This window comes from Ciconia boyciana, chromosome 1, assembly GCF_034638445.1.
Source record: "Ciconia boyciana chromosome 1, ASM3463844v1, whole genome shotgun sequence".
Classification (NCBI taxonomy): domain Eukaryota; kingdom Metazoa; phylum Chordata; class Aves; order Ciconiiformes; family Ciconiidae; genus Ciconia; species Ciconia boyciana.
This window is the reverse complement of record NC_132934.1, coordinates 55627691-55647178: the sequence shown is the minus strand read 5'-3', so window position 1 is coordinate 55647178 and position 19488 is coordinate 55627691. Positions and strand designations below refer to the sequence as shown.

The following is a 19488-nucleotide window of genomic DNA, read 5'->3' as shown; positions in this document are numbered from 1 at the left end:
CCCTCTTCTGAAAAAGGAATCCTCTTCTCAGGATTCCAGCCAAATAAAACTACATCTCATTCTGCCTGTGTCAGCAATGAACTTCCTTCCTACCTGCCATGAAGTTTTAACTTGTATCTCCAATCCCTGGCCGAAAAAACATTCAAACCTTTTTCCTACTTCTCGCGTAAGAAGGAAAGTAAAAATCTAACAGAAGAACAGGTTCAAAACAGAGCTGTATTATAAAAGTAATTTTCATCACAGTGATGAAGCACAAAAGAACCAAAGATACCTCGTTCACTCTTCCAGCTCCTGGCACTGTATCCTCTAGAGATCCACATATGAAACAAGCCTAGGTAAATTATCAGGAAGGCAAGCTACGCAGCGTACTGTGGGTACCCACCTACCATCAAAACATCAAGGACCAGAGCCCCCAACCCCTCCACCCCAAACCTGAGGATGATACAGAAAGAGAATTAGTAGTCCATCAATGAAGATTCACTGGAGACAGAAACAGCATAACAAATAGTTACTTTCCACTGCCATTTTTTCTTCACTTTTATTATTTACACTCTGTGAGTCACATTTCTAACTTCACAAATTTCTTATAGTCTGATTTTTTGATGGTTAGACTTCTGATAGTTTCAGTTTGATTTTCTGATGGTTTACGAATTTTTTTTGGAGCTGCACTAAAAATGCACTAATGTACTAAAAATTATTAAAAGGTATTATTTTAAAATCTGCATGACAACCTAGGTTATTTTTAAAAGTTTGTGAAAGTGCTGGTCCTCAAATTTTAGGTGTTTTATAGGGCCACAAGGCTCTTCATAAGCATTTGCAGAATACTGAACATTTGCAAGCAATAAAAACTCATACCTTAGACACTTTTTTTTTTCCCAGAATGACAATAAACAGTGGAAAATGAAGGGGGGGGGAGGGGGGGAGAAGAGAGCTACATCTCCAGCTTGCTTCCATCCATCAGAAAAACGTGTAGAAATAAAATTTTAAAAAAATTTGAATAGTTAGAACACTATTCACACACTAGTGGAGACAAGTTTATTAGGATCTTCCATACAACTCTTTCCTACTCCCAGACAGCCTCTTTAGAAAAAGCCTAACCACTGAATAGTGCAAGAAATAGTTTGTAACATGCAAGAGCTACTTATATATTTAACAGAACATGTTTAATGTTCAGGTAATTTGTTCTGAAGCAGATGCTACATCCAATTTTACTGCAGCCAGATTCTCTTTGAAGAGCTTCAGGGTGCTTGCTACTAGTGGAAAGCATATCTAAAGGAGGCTGTGACTTCTAGGAACTCTAACAGCTTCTAATGAGCTGCATCAACTGTTCTTGATCAAAGGGTGCCTTGTGCTTATGTTCCAGATGATTCCGTATGGAGGCTCAAACACCCTTTTCAGCAGGTACTAGGGAGAGGCCTGTATTACTGCTGGGCCTAGAGCGCAGCTCCGAGAGAGCAGCTAACAAACATAGGACTTTGTACAGTGGGGTGCACAGAATAGGGGTCCCTGCACTCAGTAATGGTGGTGACGTGCCACATGGTGTGGTCTCCAGCAGCCACTGGAACAACTCTCCCAGTAATGTCAGAACCTCCACCCAGACTGACCTATTTTGGGGGAAGATAGGGCTTTGCAAGTCTTGGGCTGCAGGGATTATCTAGGGCCTCCCATTCTCGCTGAGGCTATGACAGAGCGAGATGAGCTTCTTGGCTACAGAAGGTGCAAACTAGTGGGAGAGCTGTGTTGCCAAGTTAAAGCAGCTATGGGAGGTGGTCAGGGGATGGCACAGCATCAGAAGTGATGAGAAACAGATTGACTGGATATACTCCAAGATCCTGCAGCCTCAAGAACTGCAACCCCCAGCTGTACCAAAGGAGGTACAGTCAGAGCCTGAACTTATCCAGATGGGAAATGGAGACTCCCATGATGACAAAGGCTGGAAGCAGCAGGACAGCAGCTCCCGCTCTGCCTGCAGATGTACAGGACAATGACAGATTTGGTTCAGAACCCTCATAGCAGATATGGGGCTGGGAGTTGTGCCCAGTGAAATGGCTGAACTGGCTAAGCCTGAGCCCTGCAGCAGCATGACATATTAGCAGCAAGTGACTTCCTGCCTGCAGGGGGTGGAAGCCCCTATCTGCTAGGGACAGATGACCTATGAGAAAGATAAAGGCACTATGTGGGTGGGAATGGGGTTAGGAAAGCCAAAGCTCACTTTAAGCTGAATCAAGTGAAGGACATGAGGGGCAACAAGAAGGACTTTTACCAGTATACCAGCAGCAAAAGGAAAACTAGGGAAAATACGTCTCCCCTGCTGAATGAGGCAGGCGAGCAAGTGACAAAGGACACAGAAAAAGCCCAGGCACTCAATGCCTTCTTTGCCTCCGACTTTAATGACAAGATTTGCCTTCAGCAATGCCAGCTCCCTGAGACCAGGGGGACAGTCTGGAGCAAAGGCAGACTTGCTCTCAGCGGAGGAGCGTTAACGTTTTAAAAAACTGGACATATATAAATCCATGCAAGCCAGAGAGACGCACTCACAAGTGCTGAGGGAGCTGGCTGAGATGACTGCAAGGCCACTCTCAACCTCTGAAAGGTTGTGGCAATAGCAGAAGGTTCCTGAGGACAGAAGTGCCATTTGCTTTCTTCTAATCTTCACGAAGGGCAAGAAGGACCCAGGGAATTACAGGATAGTCAGCCTCACCTCAATCCCTGGGAACGTGATGGAGCAAGTAAGTCTAGAAATCATCTCTAAACATATTAAGAAGGTGGTGATGGGGAATGATCAGAATGGATTTATCAAGGGGAAATCATGCTTCATCAGCCTGATAGCCTTCTATGATGAGACGACTGGCTTGGTGGATGAGGGGAGAGCAGTGGATCCTGTTTATCGTGTCTTTAGTACTGCTTTTGACACCCAAAACATCCTCAGAGACGAACTCATGATGTGTGGCCTAGATGAATGGACTGGCTCAACTGTTGGGCTCCAAGAACTGTGACTAGTGGCACAAAGTCCAGTTGGAGCTCATCACTAGTAACCTACACCAGTGGATGATACTGGTACCAACACTAACATCTTCATTAATGACCTAGGTAACGGGTACAGAGGGCATCCTCAGCATTTGCAGATTATACAAAACCGGAAGGAGTGGTTGCTACACTAGATGGTTATGCTGCCATTCAGAGTCACCTTGACAAGCTGGAGAAACAGGCAAACAGGAACCTCATGAAGTTCTACAAAAGGAAATGCAAAGTCCTACACTTGGGCAGGAATAAACCCATGTACTAGTACAGGCTGGGAACTGACTGGCTGGGTAACAGCTTTGAGAAAAGGCCCTGATGGTCTTTATGCACATCAAGTTGAACATGAGCCAGCAATGTGCCCTGTTGGCAAAGGTGGCCAACAACATCCTTGACTGCCTGAGGAAAAGTATCGCCAGCAGGTCGAGGGAGGTAATTATTCCCCTCTAAACAGTGCTGTGAGACTGAACCTCGAGTCTTGTGTCCAGTTCTGGGCTTCTAAACACAAGAAAGACATGAGCATACTGGAGAGAGTTCAGTGTAGGGCCACCCAGGTGTTTTATGGACTGGAGTATCTGTCATATGAGGAAATTACAGCTGGCATTGTTCAACTGGAGAAGGCGGTTAGGAGAGATTTTGTAATGTGTATAAATTACCTGATGGGTGGAGAGTGAAAAAGACAGAGCAAGACTCTTAGTGAGTAGCAGGGAAAGGACAACAGAAATGGATGCAAATTGAAATACAGGAAATTCCATTCAAACACATCAACACTTTTTTACTGTGAGGGTGGTCAAACACTGGAAGTGGAACACTGGGAGGCTGTAGAGTTTCCATCTGTGGAGATACTCAAAACCTGTCTGGACATGGTTCTGAGCAAACTGCTCTAGCTGACCTGGTTTTGAGCAGGGGGTTTGGACTAGACAATCTGCAAAGGTCCCTTCCAACCTCAACGATTCTCTGTTTCTAACATGTGCCACCAGTGAAGCATAATAGTTTTAACATTACGTACTTCTCTCTGTGTGTTTCTCTTCTTCTTTGTGGGCCTCTTCTCCTTCTTTATCCTCACTCTCCTTTCTTCTCTCCTCTTCCACCTCTTCTACAAACAGAAGAAAAGACCCCATGTGTTACTTATGCTGACCTAGAAAAGTCTCATAAGAGTCCTATTTTGCCTAGCGAACTTAGAATACTTACAAAAAACCATGTTGGGGAAGGCAAGAGAAATAAGTATGACACAGAGGGAATGCAGAGATGAAAAAAATTAGAGGATACCTTCAGAGCAAAAATTTGAACTACCATACAACACAGTAAGATTCACTTCTGGATTTGCTTAGCTTTAAAATCAACAGAATGCCTTGAAGTTACCTCTGAAATGAAACGATGTACTTTTAATGTAGCTAAAGTTATCAATGAATTATTTGAGTTTATTTTTCACCAAGGAAAAAAGTATAAAAATTTCAGTAACAAAATACTAATATGTTTCTCTAGTTATTTACAAGTGGCAAATTCACTCATCATCTTTATGGTAGAAAAGGCCTAGATTCTTCTTTTCTTAACAAATATGAATTTTCATTTAAAGTTTCTTCCTAATACAAAGTATCACAATTTAAGACTAGTCATTTAAAAACATACAGTGTAGGAAATTCTTAAATAAAGAAAAATCTGAAATAACACCCCCAAATGCACACAGGTTAAAATGAAAAATGCTAACGCTTCCTGAAAACTTTTATTATATGTTCCATGAACTCCCATTATGTTTTTAATACAGGCTGTATTTGCTGCCTCCTGTACTTGCTAGATACAACATAAAACCATTACTTTTAAGATTACAGTAAATTCTATCCAGAATATAAACAGAACAAGTCAGCACTGTTACACACATCTTGATCTGTACACTTCTCCTATTTCCATTTTGTTATTACAGCAGAGTTTACTTTTTTAGAGAAACTTCTGCCTGCAAAGATATGCTTGATGTTCTCTTAACACTAAATTTTACTTGTATTATGAAGAACATTTGAATGATTTAAAATAAGTTGTCTAATAAATCAGAAAAAGGAAGGAGTTGGAAAACAAAAAACTGGAATTATTAGATTTTTCATTTTGTTAATTTATGTAAGAAATAACATTCATACCACATAAATTCTTCAAAACCAACCTGATTTATTTTTAAGGTAATAAAATGGCATAGTGCCAGTGCCACCTGCTTTGTAAGACTTATCTATAAGCTTCATGTATTTAATTGTTATCAATAAAATAGGAGTCATTTATCTAAGAATCTAAAGGAAAGTCATTAAGCTCAAGAGTACTTTTTCCACAGTTTACAGAGTTTAATATTCAACTGAAAGATACAAATATCCCATGGAAAGATACACTTACCTAGAATGTCCTTAAAATATCATGTTACAAGTTTCAAAGCTGAGCTTTTTGAGTTTATGTAGAGAACAAAGTAATTTAAGGGACAAGGAAGTCCCTTCCTTACAAACTTCCATCACTTGGTGAACGAATTTAGCTCATTTAACTAAAAGTGGTTTAAACATGATGCCCAGCTAGTTAAGAAGGTTATGCCTCTCTAGTTAAGAAGGTTCAAACCATAATATGGAGATAATTTTACAACTGGTTATCAGCTTATTTTTCACTGATAAGCTGCAATCTTGTTATCCTGATGCTAGACAGGCAAAGGCAATGAATGCAATCCTTTAAAAAAAAAAATAATAGTTTGATGATATCACTAAGTTATCACCATATTTATCACACGGTCACCTTAATAAGTCACACTGTTTGTTGTGGATCTGAATACAAATGTGTGGGGTTTTTTTTTTTTTTTTACTAGGTGTTTGCCTGTCACTAAACAGTTGAAAATACCTTTTAATAATTTCTACAGCTGCAAGCATTTAGATCTGCTTAGTAACTGACTGGATGCATATTTGGATGTCAGTTCTGCCAAAATATACATACAAATGGAAATAAAAATAATGAGTAAGCCTAAGAGCATCTGAACAGTATTTGCAAGTTACTCCAGACTGCACAGTCATACTCTCACTATTCCATAATCCTGTAACCACAACATTCTCCTTATAGATTGGCTAGAACTGATGTGTACAGACAGCAGTCACAAGAAAGTACAAAAGTGTAGCCTTTCTAAGTAGTGAATCCTTGATCAAACTTTACCCAAAAGTTATTATAAAACAGAAATAGACTTTTCCCATGAAACATGAAAGGATTTAACTATTTTTGTTTAGGAAGAAATCATAGAGTCATATATTTTCAACAGAATCATCATGACCTAGACAAGCTAGAGAAATGGGATGACAAATGCTTTATGATATTCAACAAGGACAAATACAAGAGTTCTGTACCTGGGAAGGGAGAACCCTTGCAATGACACAGGCTAGGGCCCACATGGCTGGGGAGCAGCTCCACTTTGAGGACTTGAATAGACAGCAAGCAAAGCACGAACCAACAGCATGCCCTGGCAGCAAAGGCTGCATCCTGGCATCACCTGGCATCCTCCTCAGCTGCATTTACAGGAACAGAGCCAGTACATCATAGGAAGTGGTTATTGCCCTTTACTTGGCACTCATTATGCCATCTCTCAGTAAGGAGCAAGAGACTGCTAAGGGGCTGGGGAACACGACCTGTAAGAGAGACTGAGGGAGCTGGGCTTGTTCAGCATGGAGAAGACAAAGCTTAATGGGGACTTAAAAACAGCTTTCCAATACCTGTAAGGTGGCTTTTGAGAAGATGGAGCCAGACTCATTGCAAAGGGGCATGGCAAAGGATAAAAGACAACACGTGTAAGCAGAAACAAGAGATTCCAAATGACAGAAAGAAAAACATTTCCAACATGAAGAGAGTCATTGGAACAGGTTGCCCAGAGAGGTTGTCCAGCCTTCATCAGTGGAAGTTTTCAAGACTTAACTGGATAAAGTACTGAGCTACCTTGTCTAAGCTCACAGCTGACCCTACTTGACCCTACTTTGAGCCGGAGACTGGACTAGAGTCCTCTTGAGGTCCCTCCCAACCTGAACTACTCTATTATTTGGTCACAACTTCTCCTGCCTATCACACACACACACACAAAATTTCCAGTGATTCAAACACAAAGCACAATATTCTTTTTAGTTATTTTTACCACATTTTTTGTTGAAAAAAATCCATAAAGCACTTAAAGATTACAACTGATGAATCCAACATCCATTAATCAGTCCTCCAAAGTCTGTTGGACAGAAATGTGCCCGATTTCTGGTTTGCAAAATCCAGTGGATCAAAAGTGCAGCAGTTGTGCCTTTGTCTGCTACATTAAAGAAACCTCTTTCCACCACATATTCAGCTCCCATTTGCAAATATTATAGACCTCCTTAATCTTCTATTAGATGAACAAAACTTACGTTCTTTTAAGCTTTCCAGTATAAAGTGTAAGAGGAGAAAAGAGGAGAGGAGAAAAGAGTACGAGGAGAAAGAGGAGAAAAGAACATAGTTACACAGTCCCAGAAAATTTCCTCAGCTTTCTGAAAAGTTGTGCTGATGGAAGACCTCCAGAGCCTTAGGGTTTCTGTGTTTGATAGCCCTTCAAAAAGATTCCTCTTCCACAGAAGACAAATGTAGGTAAACTTTTAGCAGTCATAGTGTTGCTAGCAAGGAGCTCCATAGTTCTCCACATGGAGAACCATCTCTTCTTCCATGCCTTGATCCTGCCTCTCTTTTTCACTTTTCTCCATTTGATACATGAGGTTCTTGCAGAGGAAAAGACAGCAAATATCCATTCTCCCATACCACCTACCATTTTACAGATCTTAGTCACATCTCTCCTCCATCTCTTTCTTCAGGCTGAAAGATCCTGCTCTAAAATACAGCCCATCCTTGTCTTAAAGTTCTCTCTCTGATCTGAGTCAGAAAGTGAAGAAGCTGTAGGAGGAGATGAACTGACTCTGTAGAATGGACAAAGAGGGGATAAACTACCACCCTGCACAGACAAAAACCCAAGCCCCACAGTGCAAGGAAATAGGGACAGCTAGAGGCTATATTGAAAACAGTAACAAATGGAGATTTTCAAAATGGAGGAGATAAGAAGCATGTGACTTCCAGTAACAGAATGAAGACTCCCTCTCTACCTGCAAATCTGCAGTTACTGAACAGGTATAGCACTGATAGAACACATTAAGAGGAAAATCTTCTATTAACAGAGGCATCAGAGCCAGCTGAGTCTGAACCAACTGCCTGCATAAAGGAGAGACCAGTGATAAGTCAGCAGGGACTCCCTCCCACAGGAGGTACCCACCTAGCAACCTGGCCTGATGCCTCAAGACATTAGCTGCTTGCTGAGGACCTGGATCCCCAGTGTTGCAAAGAGGCTACCAAGGCTCATCTGGTTCTCATCCTATTACCTCTTGCTGCTTATCCACATGGGCACCAACAATACCACCAGAAGCAGTTCTAAGCATATCAAGAGTGACAATGGATCTCTGCAGAAAAGGGTGAAGGGCACAAGGGCCCGAGGTGGTGGTATCACCAGTCCTCCCAATGAACTGGGACAAAAAAAAAATGTTCTAGTAAGAGTGCATGCATTCAGAAGATCAACACCTGGCTTAATGACAGGTGTTGCAAGCAAGGTTTTCACACCTTTCACTGTGGTAATCTCCAATGATCGAGAATTACTGAGCAGGGACTGAATCCATATGACAAAGCTGAGCAAGAGTTCTGCAAGCAGGCTTGCTAACCTAATGAGGAAGACCTGAAACTAGCATGGTAGGAAATGGATGGCATAACCTGAAGTTGGGGTATGGGAGGCAGTGAGGAAACATGTGGGGAACAGCATGACAGGGAAGGTGCTTGCTTGTCCCTTGTGAAAGAACTGTGACTCAGGGTTCATCATCTCAAGTATCTGTAAACAAATGAATGCAGCACAAAAACCAAGAGGAATTGCAGTCCCTATGCAACTGCAAAATTATAACTTCATTTGGATTAGAGAGACATGGTGGGGTAGCTGAAATGACAACAGCATTGCAACAGATGAACATAGTCTCTTCAGGAAAGCCAGGCTGGAAAGGGTGAGGAGTGGTTATGCTTTATGCAGAGGAGCGCCCAGAGCTTTGCCATGGGACAGGTGATGAGCCAGTTGAGTGCTCGTGGGCAAGGAGAAGGTGGCAAAGCAACACAGGTAATGTTGTGCTAAGCACTCACTACAGACTACTTGATCAAGGAGAGAAAGTCAATAGAGCCATCTCACACATCGAAGGCCTTAGGACTGACTCATGGGTGTACTTTAACTGGAAGGGCTATATGATTGGGCACAATCCAGGTGGTTTCTGGAGTGTACTGAAGACAATTTCTTGACACAGGCAATTGATGAATCAACTAGGCGAGATGCTCTGTTGGGTTTGTTATTCACAAACAAAGAAGAATTGGTCTGGGACATGAAGATCAAGAGTAGGTTCACCTCCAGCAACCATGAGACTGTGGAATATTAAATCCTGCAAGAAGTCAGCAGGACAAATATCATTACAGTCCTTGCCCTCAGGAGAGCAGATTTCACCTTATTCAGGACCTACTTCGTAGTATCCCAAAGGGAGCTGCCCTGGAAAGCAAAAGGACCCAGGAGAGCTGGTTGTTCTTCAAGGACAGCTCCCTCAAAGCACGAGAAGAGTTCAATTTCAATGTGCAGAATGTAGAGCCAGCATGGAAGAAAGCCAGCATGGGTGAACAGGGACCTCCTGACAGAGTTCCAATGTCAAAAAGAATTACACAGGAGGAGGAAGTAAGACGAATACAGGGACACTGTCCAGTTGTGCAGGAATGGAATAAGAAAAGCCAAAGCTCAACTGGAATTGAAGCCATGAGGGGATATGAAGGGCAAGAAAGGCTTCTGTAGCTACAATGGCGGCAAAGGAAGGCTAAGGAAAATTGTGGGGCCACTGCTCATTGGGGCAGGCAACCAAATGACTGAGGACATGGAAAATGCTGAAGTACTCAACTCTTCTGTCTCCATTTTTCACTGGCAAGTTTCCCTCCTAAGTTCCTGAGAGCAGAGGGAGAGAACCTAGCAGAGTCTGCAGAAGTGAAGTGCTATCCACAGTCAAGGAGATAGAGCCAGGGCACACTTACACCAGGTGGATATAGAAAAGTCCACAGGAACAGATGAGATGTACCCAAGAGTCCTGAGGGAGGTAGGCTGCTAGCATTATGAGGCCCCCTCTCTACCATCTTCATAGCAACCAAGGTAAGCTCCTGATGACTGGAAAAAGGGAAATGTCACAGCCATCTTCAAGACAGTCAAGGAGGATGATTCAGAGAAACTACAGGCTGGTTGGCCTCACGTGACATCTTGGGGAGGTTACGGAAAAAAATACTCATAGGAAGCCACTGCCAGGCACACAAAGGAGAGGAAGGTGACCCAGAGTAGCCAGCTTGGCTTTAGTAAGGGCAAATCGTGCCTTACAGACCTGGTAGCTTTTTACGATGGGCTCAGAGAATTGGCATCAGTGGTATATAGCCCAGCTGGTGACTTAACACTAGAGGCAGTCCTCAGGGATCCATACTGGGCTGATGAAGTTTATTGTATTTACTAATGACCTGGATCTGTGGGCAGGAGATCACACTTGGCAAGTTCACAGATACAAATCGGGGGGAGTGGTAAATATTCTGCGGAGTATAGCTGCTATTCAGAGCCACACTGACAGGCTGGAAAAATGGGCTAACACAAAGTGCAGCAAGTGCAAATGTAAAGTCCTGCATCTGGGATGGAATAACCCTATGCAATAGGACAGGCTGGGGGTTGACCGGCTAGAACATAACTTTGTAGAACAGGGCCTTGATTCCTGGTGGAAAACAATTTGAACATTAGTCAGCAGTGTGAAATAAGTTCAATAGCATTTCAGGCCGTATTAACAATAAACGTGTCTAGCAGGATAAGGGAAGTGATTCTCCTTTGTTCAGCACTTGAGAACTTCCCATTTGGAGCACTATGTCTGGTTTTTGGATCCCCAGTACTAGAAAGGCACTGACAAAACCACAGCAAGTCCAGTGGAAGGTCAACAGAAAGGGGATGAAGTACATGCTATATGAGGAGCAGATGGCAGAACTGCTTTGCTCAGCCTTGACAGGTGAAAACTAATTGGAGATTGTATCACTGCCTTCCATTATATAATGGGAGGGCACAGAGAAGATGGAGCCACTACTCTTTAAGGTGCACAGCAATAGAACAGGAGGCAATGGACACAAGTTGGAACACAGAAGATTCCAATTAAGCAGAAAGTTTTTCGCTGTTGAGGTTGGTTAAATATTAGGCTACCCAAGAAGAAGCTGTGGTATATCCATCCTTGGAGACGCATAAAAGAAAACTACCAAGGTCCCTGAGCCATCTAACTGGACCTGCTTTGAGTAGGGGGTTGGAATAAAGACCATCAGAGGGCTGAATTAAAATTACTCTGCAATTCCATCATCTTCCCTGTTGCTCTTTCATGTACCTTTTCCAGTCCTGTGACATCTTCTTTGATATGGGGAGAGGGAAGGAAACAGAATTATACAAAACATTTAAGAGCTTGCTGTCCCATAGTGAAGTTTTCCTCAATTTCTTCATTTATTCCCAGCATTCTTTATTTGCTTTCTTCAACTGCTACTGTATCAATGTTTTCACAAAACTACCTACTATAATCCTGGAAAATTGTTGAGTGGTGAGTCAGTTCTATCTTCCTATCAAGTTATGAACATTTTCATACTCATCTATACCACCTTGTAGTTAACCACAATGAGTTTCATCTGCCATTTTTATACCCCAGTCACTCAGCATTGTAAGATTCTTCTACAGCTCTTCATAGTATCATCAGCAAACTGTCACCTTACTAGTCACCCTTCATTTTAGGTAAATTATTAACTCTTTTGCACAGCAGAGTCTCTGGAACAGATGACTGCAGACTTACTTTCTGTTCTTCAAATGATTATTTCCTCCATGAGGACTTTCCATCTTATCCGAAGACAGTTCCACTTCCAAAAGTTCTTGGGAAGAAATCATTTGTGTTTGGATATCCAGAAGAATTCAAATATATCAATCAGGTCTTCCTTGTCATGTGCTTTTTTTACTTACCCAAAGAGCTCCAAGGTTTTCTAATATATAATCTTCTGTTCCAAAAAGCTTAAGTGCCAACATAGCTATTATATTTACTAATTCTACTTGAGAAAAAGATTCTATTAATCCATCCATTTGAAGAAAGTCTTCTAGTACCATTCTTTACATCATTGTTTAGCCATGCTGGTTTTCATCTCGGCTTTTTGAGAACTGTACTTTTTAATTGAGCAGCTTCCACCTGTGTCTCCAATACAGCATCTTTAAATGATCTCCATATTGTCTCCACAGATTTAATCCTCACAGACTCCTTCCAAAAGTTAATCTTTATCTTCTAAGATAACTCTACCTGTTTTCTCATACAACTGCTTCCTGCCCCTGCAACCTCTCTGCTATTATCTTTGTTATTGAAAGACTGAAACTGGTGAAAGGACTGCAAAATTTTTGCATTAATACCATGTTAAATTTAGTACGAAATGGGTCCCCAAAAGATTTGCTTGAAGTATTTCACACAGAATGTACTATTAAGAAAAATTTAAATCCCTTCTCTGCAACTTGATAGGCAAGCTTTATGAAGCTTAGAACGCAGAAATTAACAGGTGACTGATGGTTAAGGACAGAACATACTTCACAGGGGCCAGTTTTCATTTCATGAACAGTCTCAGTTACAGCCATGCAACTGTAAAAGTCAAACTGTTATAGCCAATAAATAACTAGTCAAGAGAATTTGTCCCGTCACCAAAACTGAAAATCTGAAAAAAAAAATATTGCTGGATACAATCATTGTAGACTTCTGCAAACTGCAGTCCAATATTTAGTATTCATTTTGGTCTTTTTGCTCCAGAGCAAAAACTCCTCTGTGACCACAGTGTGTTTTCTCAGTGGGCAAGATGAAAAAAGCAACCCTGATATCCTAATTTCATTCATATCCAATGAAAGAATCCTTAAACTGCGGTAAGACCAAGGATCATCAATTTATTTGCAATGTACATTTTATAAAAGGGACTCGACACTACAATTTCCACACAAGTACACAAAATGTTCTTTCTCTCTGCCACCCCCCACCTCCAAATAGTTTCTGGAAGACTTTAATTGCACAACAACAGTATCACTTTTGCAATCAGTGCAATACCTAACACCTAAATAAGATCCTTAGAAGAAACTAAGGAATCTACCTTTTATCTGTTTAACTGGCATAAATTTAAAGGTAAATACCAGAAAAGAAGGAAGAGTCTGAAACATGGCTGAAGAGACATATTCTCATCTCCCTTTCTCTAGTTGTTTAGAGACTGAAGGCTCAGAATGCCATCACACATTAGTGAAAGACAGTTTCATCATTAATGAAACAAGAGTTGAGAAACTATGGTTACTAACTTCCCAGAGACTGAAAGACACCTGAATCTTCTTTAATCTATGGAATTACTACCCAGTCAAGCATGTTTAAACACATTTGGGTTAGCATGGTCATCATTTCATAAAAAGCTGGGAGGGAGGGGAAAAAAAAAGAAAAAACCCCAAGAGAATTTGAAACAACAGCTTTCTTAATTACAGATAAAAAAGCAGTGTCAACTTATCTGTAAATTATTCATCTGGTTTATTTTCAGAAGTGCAATAGTATGACAATGAGTGCCCTATGTCAAAAAAATAAATATGCCTACAAAACTGTATGACAATAACAGACTATAGAGGACATCCATTCAGTTTAACATAACAACTCTTCTGCTAAGTACATGAAGAGTCTAAAGTACCAGCTTCCTACATGTAATGCTTTCAAATGTTTATCAGTTGGCATAGTAATCAAATAAAAGTTAGAGAAAACCCACAATGTGTTAAATGAATAAAAGCTATATGGCATGAAAACCATACATTACTTGCATTTTTCATGAAACCTTTCCAATACTGTCTTTTGGTGAAAAAAAGAAATCTGAAACAAATGGGACTTGTGGCATGCCTGGATTACCAGCATGTTTTCATTCTTACTATTTATTTGCATGTTAAAGAAAGTTGGAATCCTTTCTTCCCCTCAAGAACAGTAAAGGAACACACTTCTCTTCCCACAAATCTTTCTGTTCCATGTCTGGCAATTATTCATCTTTCCTCTTCTTCCACCCACCACCCCACCCCAGTTTGCAAAGAGTATGAGAACAAAACCAAAACAAACCAGATCTCGAAGATGACAGTTTTTTGGTGTTGCTTCCATTTTTTTCTGGGCCTCAAATTCCATCCTTGAAAACTGTAAGACTACGTAACACAGAACTAGTGGGTAGGACTGCCTTTTTGATTTAGAAACGTGTCACAACTGTCATTCTCAGAAATGAACAAAATCCCGGACTTCAATCAAAACTACCAGTTTAGAAAATTCTTACCTGGAAGACTTGACTTGTTGGGTAGTATCACTTCAGCACGTTCCTCCTCCTCATCACAGGGATCCTCTTCATCAGACAGTACTAAGAAAGCCTCTTTTGGCAGACTTTCATTGCTTTCCTGCTTGGATGGTGAACCCAAACAGTTGTCTATTTTCTCTTCTAAACCTGGGACTGTGTCATCCACTGGAAGCAGAGAACCTTTAGAAAAACAGCTCAGTTCATCTTCAGCTGGGGCTAGTTTTTCCAAAATTGGTATAATTTCATCTGTTTCCATAGAGTCAGTATTGTCCAAGATATTTTCACTTGGCTCATCTATTGTCTTCTGAACAGTGGTTTCTGAAAGACCTGCAGTGCTGTCTCGTTTGTCCTTTGGTTCCTCGTCAGCTTCCATACTGCTAGAGATGGCTTCTTCTCCAACAGCATCTTCAACAGTTGCTTCTTCAGTCCTCTTTTCCTCACCAGATGAACTGGAATTAATAGTTAAGTCATTTGTTTCTCCCTTCTCTTCAGAAGAGTCACTAATATCACAGATTGATTTACTTTCACCTTCTGATGGGATCTCACTCTCTCTTTGGTCCAAATGATCTTTTGTATTATTTTCTTCATGGAAGTTATCTTTATTGCTACCAAGCACTCCATTTTCAGCCTCACAAGCTAAAGCGGTATCAGTATCTTTATCTTGCTCAGGAGTAACATTGTCTGGAGACAGCGTTACAGGTTTGGGTTCTACGTCATTGACTATGTTCCCTGCCCTACTTTCAGGGCTTTTGGCTTCACTAATTTCATCAGAAGCTGTTCTTCCTTCTTCAGAGTTAACACACAAGTCCGTTAGGCCATTAACTTCTCTCTTGTCCTCCATACAGTCTGTATTGCTTAAAGGGGAATTTAAATCAGAATCTCCATTCTCATGCTTTCCATTTAACAGTTTAACTTCAGTCGTCTTCAACAGCTCCTCTTTAACCTTATAGACAGCTTCGAGTTGTTGTCGATCACTTACTCTCATTGTTTTTCGTGCTTTAAAGACTTTCTTCTGAGGTTCATCTGTGCTATCCATCTTGACCCTTAAAAAAAAAAATCAGAAAGAACTGTGAAGGTAACAAAACATTATCATCATATTATAGTGTTCCTAAGAAAGGCTGTAGCATTTAGCACATTTTAAAGGAAACCACTTTAACTGTATCTACAAAGAAACACCTGACAACACACTTGCATTTTGTACGTCCTCAGAAAAAGTGAATACAAGTTTCTATGTATGCTGCTCAAACATGTGTATGTAAAGATCAGTGAGATCACACTATAACATTATATAGTAATGTTCTGACTACCCATTTTAGACCAGTTGTCTCGTGATATTATTATAGCAAAGCCACATAATGAGGTTTTCTAGCTAGAAACAGATATTGTGCTAATGTAAGAGCCAGCAGCCTTTCTTGTAAAAAAGTAAGACATATTCTTGGTCCATAAGTTTACATTTATTTTATCTTTCTAAAACTATGTTATTTCAAGAGTTTCAAACATAATTAACAACTGGAGTAAATGACAAGATTTTTCTATCAAGTAACTTTTAAGAAACCTTCAGTATATTGAAATAATTTCTGAATGTGTCACTGAGATACTTTTTTCTTCTGTATAGATAAAATAGACCTCCATCCTCCATATTTATACAATGGTTAACTGAACTTGGGTTTTTAGAGCAGTTTCATTCAATTTGGAGTAATATTTTACTAAGACCCTTTGTACTCATAAAACCTACAGATTTGTAGCTCCTTTTAGAAAAATTTCCTTTTCCAAGGAAAACTAATGGTTTTGCCCTCCATATAATTTTATTCATTCCATCCACTCATGCAAATATTAAGAAAAAGATTAATATATAAAAAATTTAAGAAAAATGTTTGAAAATCTACTTTATCAAATCAATAAATGGAGTTAAATCCAGCATTACCTAGAAAGTTAAAATAATTTTGTTGAAATACAACAAAATCTTATTTCATTTGTTTCCATTAAACAAGCAAACAAAATCCATAGGGATTTTTAAACTATATTGTTTTCCCCAATGTGGTCTTGTTTTAGGACGCAGTTTTAAAGGATTAGATGTGATAATGTTGTTCAGAAGCAGAAAGCAGTTAAGAAACGTGTTATATCCTAAATGAAACTCAGCAACTAAGATCTTGAATCAGTTGATGCTAACCAATGTAGCTCTACTGAAGCTACTACACCATCAAAAGTTACTCCTGTCTAGGATATGGCTTTTCTTAAGTTTCTCAAAACATGTGAAACATCACTTGGGTAACAGTAGTTAAAAGATATTACAGCAAATGGAAAAAAGAAGCAAAATAAATGAAGCAGTATGAATTTCATTTTTTTTCCACAAGCACCAGATAAGCAAATGTTTATACCATTGATACAGCAGAATTATTACACAAAGGATGCATTTTAAATATTTAGACAGTTCATTTTGCATCTTCCCCAATCCACTTTCATTTACAGAGCTGAGAAATCCATTAATAAACTGCATTTTGTCTTTTCAGGTGGGGTATAATTTTTTTTTAATTTTTTTTTATTAAAAAAGCAGGACTATCGTCAATGATAGCTCAAACCAGCGATGGTTTCGTACAACCAAGTCGTAAAATTCACAAAAGAGATTCCACAGCCTCTAAGTAACAGTTTGGCTCCACCCTCTTTTTAACCAACCTTGCCTACAGGTTTTATTTAGGCAGCCATAAGATTGCCCTTTAGCCTTTTCTTCAGCAGATTACAGTTGTCAAGCTCCCTCATCGTCGTCATGTGCTTAGGCTCCTGTCATTTTCATAGTTCTCTGCTGGATTTACTTCGTAGTTCTCTTCCTGGTTTACTTGGAACAGTTTGTTTATGAAGGAAATTATTTAACATTTATGCATTGCCCAACTAGAATATTCTATGGTAAGATATGAATATATATTCTAAGTTACAATATGAATTCAACTATCAAGACAAACTCTAAACCTTACAACCACGACATACCATAATTTAAAATTACAAGGCTTCTTTTATACTTAGTTAACGTGACTTGACAAAAATATGGGCAAAATAGAAAGCAACATGATAAAAAAGATTTTTTTCCCCGTTTTACATTTCCTATTAACATAACATTGAGATTCCCTTCCACTTTATTTCAGTTCTTTTCTGCATGACAAGCTAAAATCCTCATATTTGAGTAACTGATGGTGCTTAAATAACACTTCAATTCACACCTCAGGAACAGATGAACAAATCTTCACAAAAGGTTTTACCAGCTCTATTTACAGACTCTCAATAATACCATTAAGACATTAATTTTTGCCAGCCTGAACTAGAGTTTCTGAACAGGATTGTCTATTACTGCATTGCCACTAGTGGGAGCAAAATACACCACCTATAGAAACACTGATCTGAAACATCAGTTTACTTGTTTTTAGAAAATGTTCTCACTATATAACCATTTCCAGTCAGATGAAACATGAACTCCAAGTGAGCTGTTAATGTCCTTCCAGAACTGTCTACATGCTAAATACAGTATCCTCATATTCCTCCAGAAAATAATACATTTAACACAGTAATTCTAGTCCTTAAGTTAGGAGAAGAATATAAAAACCTCCCAGTATTTCAGAAGTGCGCACGCAGTTATCGAAAGCACATCCCTTCCTTCTTCCCAAGAACTTAGAATGTAAAGCATGTTTTTTCACATCACTATAAAAGCATGTATCAGACTGTCACGTAATGAAGTACTGATCATCGTAACTCACGTTCCATGCATATAATCCCCTACAACCAACATGCATGCTCTTACAGATGTATATTTTGTAAAGTCAATTTGAAAAAAAATAGGAAGTTCCAGGCTTGGCTAACCTTGAACAATTTCAAAAGCTCCTAATTGGTGACCAGCTAGTGAGAATCTTCTGTTAATGTAGTACAAGGATACAGGGCCTTTGTATCAAAATTAAGACAGAGAAGTAGTTCGATCTCCTGGACTACAATGCTTTCTTTTATAAGCATTACCCAGAATTTAAAAGTTCTTATATTACAAAATTCACAATCCTACTTTTCCTATGACCAAAAGATATACTAACAGATTAATCAAATGTTCACAGACAACTTAAAATCAAATTCATAAGTGCATCACTTGAGTAATCATAACATGTAACTTAAAACAAATTAATATTTTCTGTTCTAGTTTCCTTAATCATCTAAGCTGTCTTTCATTCATATTTTTAACATAAAATAAAATACAATAAATACAGAGTAAAGTGAAGGGCACTTCTTTTTTAAATTTGACGAATCGCAGTCTTAAAAAAAAAAAAAAAAAACAAAACCCAAACATCAGAATACCTTTATATTGATGCGTGCTTACTTTTTTCTTAAAAAAACCCCCACTGAATAAGATTGAATTTCTAATATATTTCAAAATTATGTTTATATCTTAGGATACTATCCAAAATCTAGTTTAAAAACAAAGCTCTAATACATTTCTACAGTGAACCTGTAAAAAAAAAAAAGGCTTCTCATAAAATTCCATTGTTAGACGGTTATTCGAGTAACTCATGCATTTTTTCAGGTCAATCCCACAATCTTTTGCAACCAAAGAATATCCAATAAAAGCTACCGTAAGTGACAAAATTATAAGCATAGATGAGATTAAAAGATGAACACTATAACGCTGGCTAAGAGCTAAATATCATGTATCACTGCAGACCAGCCTTAAAGCGTTTCTAGCCATACCCACAAGGGAGCACACTGCAGCCAAGTAACAGATCTCATGTGAGAGCTGAGTAAAAGAAGAAACAAATAAATCGGTAACCAGTCCAGACAGGTTTGGTCATACCGGTGCACGCCAATCAGCATTCATCTGATAAATACTGCCTTCCAGTCTTTCAAAGGCGTAAGGAGGTTGCCCTTCAGAGAGCAACTCCAGAGCAGGTTACATTAATTCAGTCTCGCACAAATAAAACGTTTAAAACTAGTAGCATTCTAAATGAATATGTATTGGTAGTCTCCCTTTATACTTAACAATTAACACAAAGTTTAGCTAAATTT

At 39.3% G+C, this 19488-nt stretch overlaps 1 protein-coding gene across 8 annotated transcripts in view; it reads right to left on the bottom strand.

Annotated features, from left to right (window-relative positions):
• ATF7IP (activating transcription factor 7 interacting protein) overlaps nucleotides 1-19488 on the bottom strand; it is a 113404-nt gene that overhangs the window by 41153 nt on the left and 52763 nt on the right. For 7 of the 8 annotated variants that reach the window (XM_072867569.1, XM_072867574.1, XM_072867539.1 and 4 more), the window contains 2 exons: nucleotides 14440-15500; nucleotides 4028-4114 (listed from right to left, as the gene is read on the bottom strand). In XM_072867569.1, coding sequence (XP_072723670.1) covers nucleotides 4028-4114; nucleotides 14440-15493 — 1141 coding nt within the window. In that variant the 5' untranslated portion in view covers nucleotides 15494-15500. Of the gene's footprint in view, nucleotides 1-4027; nucleotides 4115-14439; nucleotides 15501-19488 lie in introns of those variants that run through there. The other variant, XM_072867583.1, reaches the window with a different exon arrangement.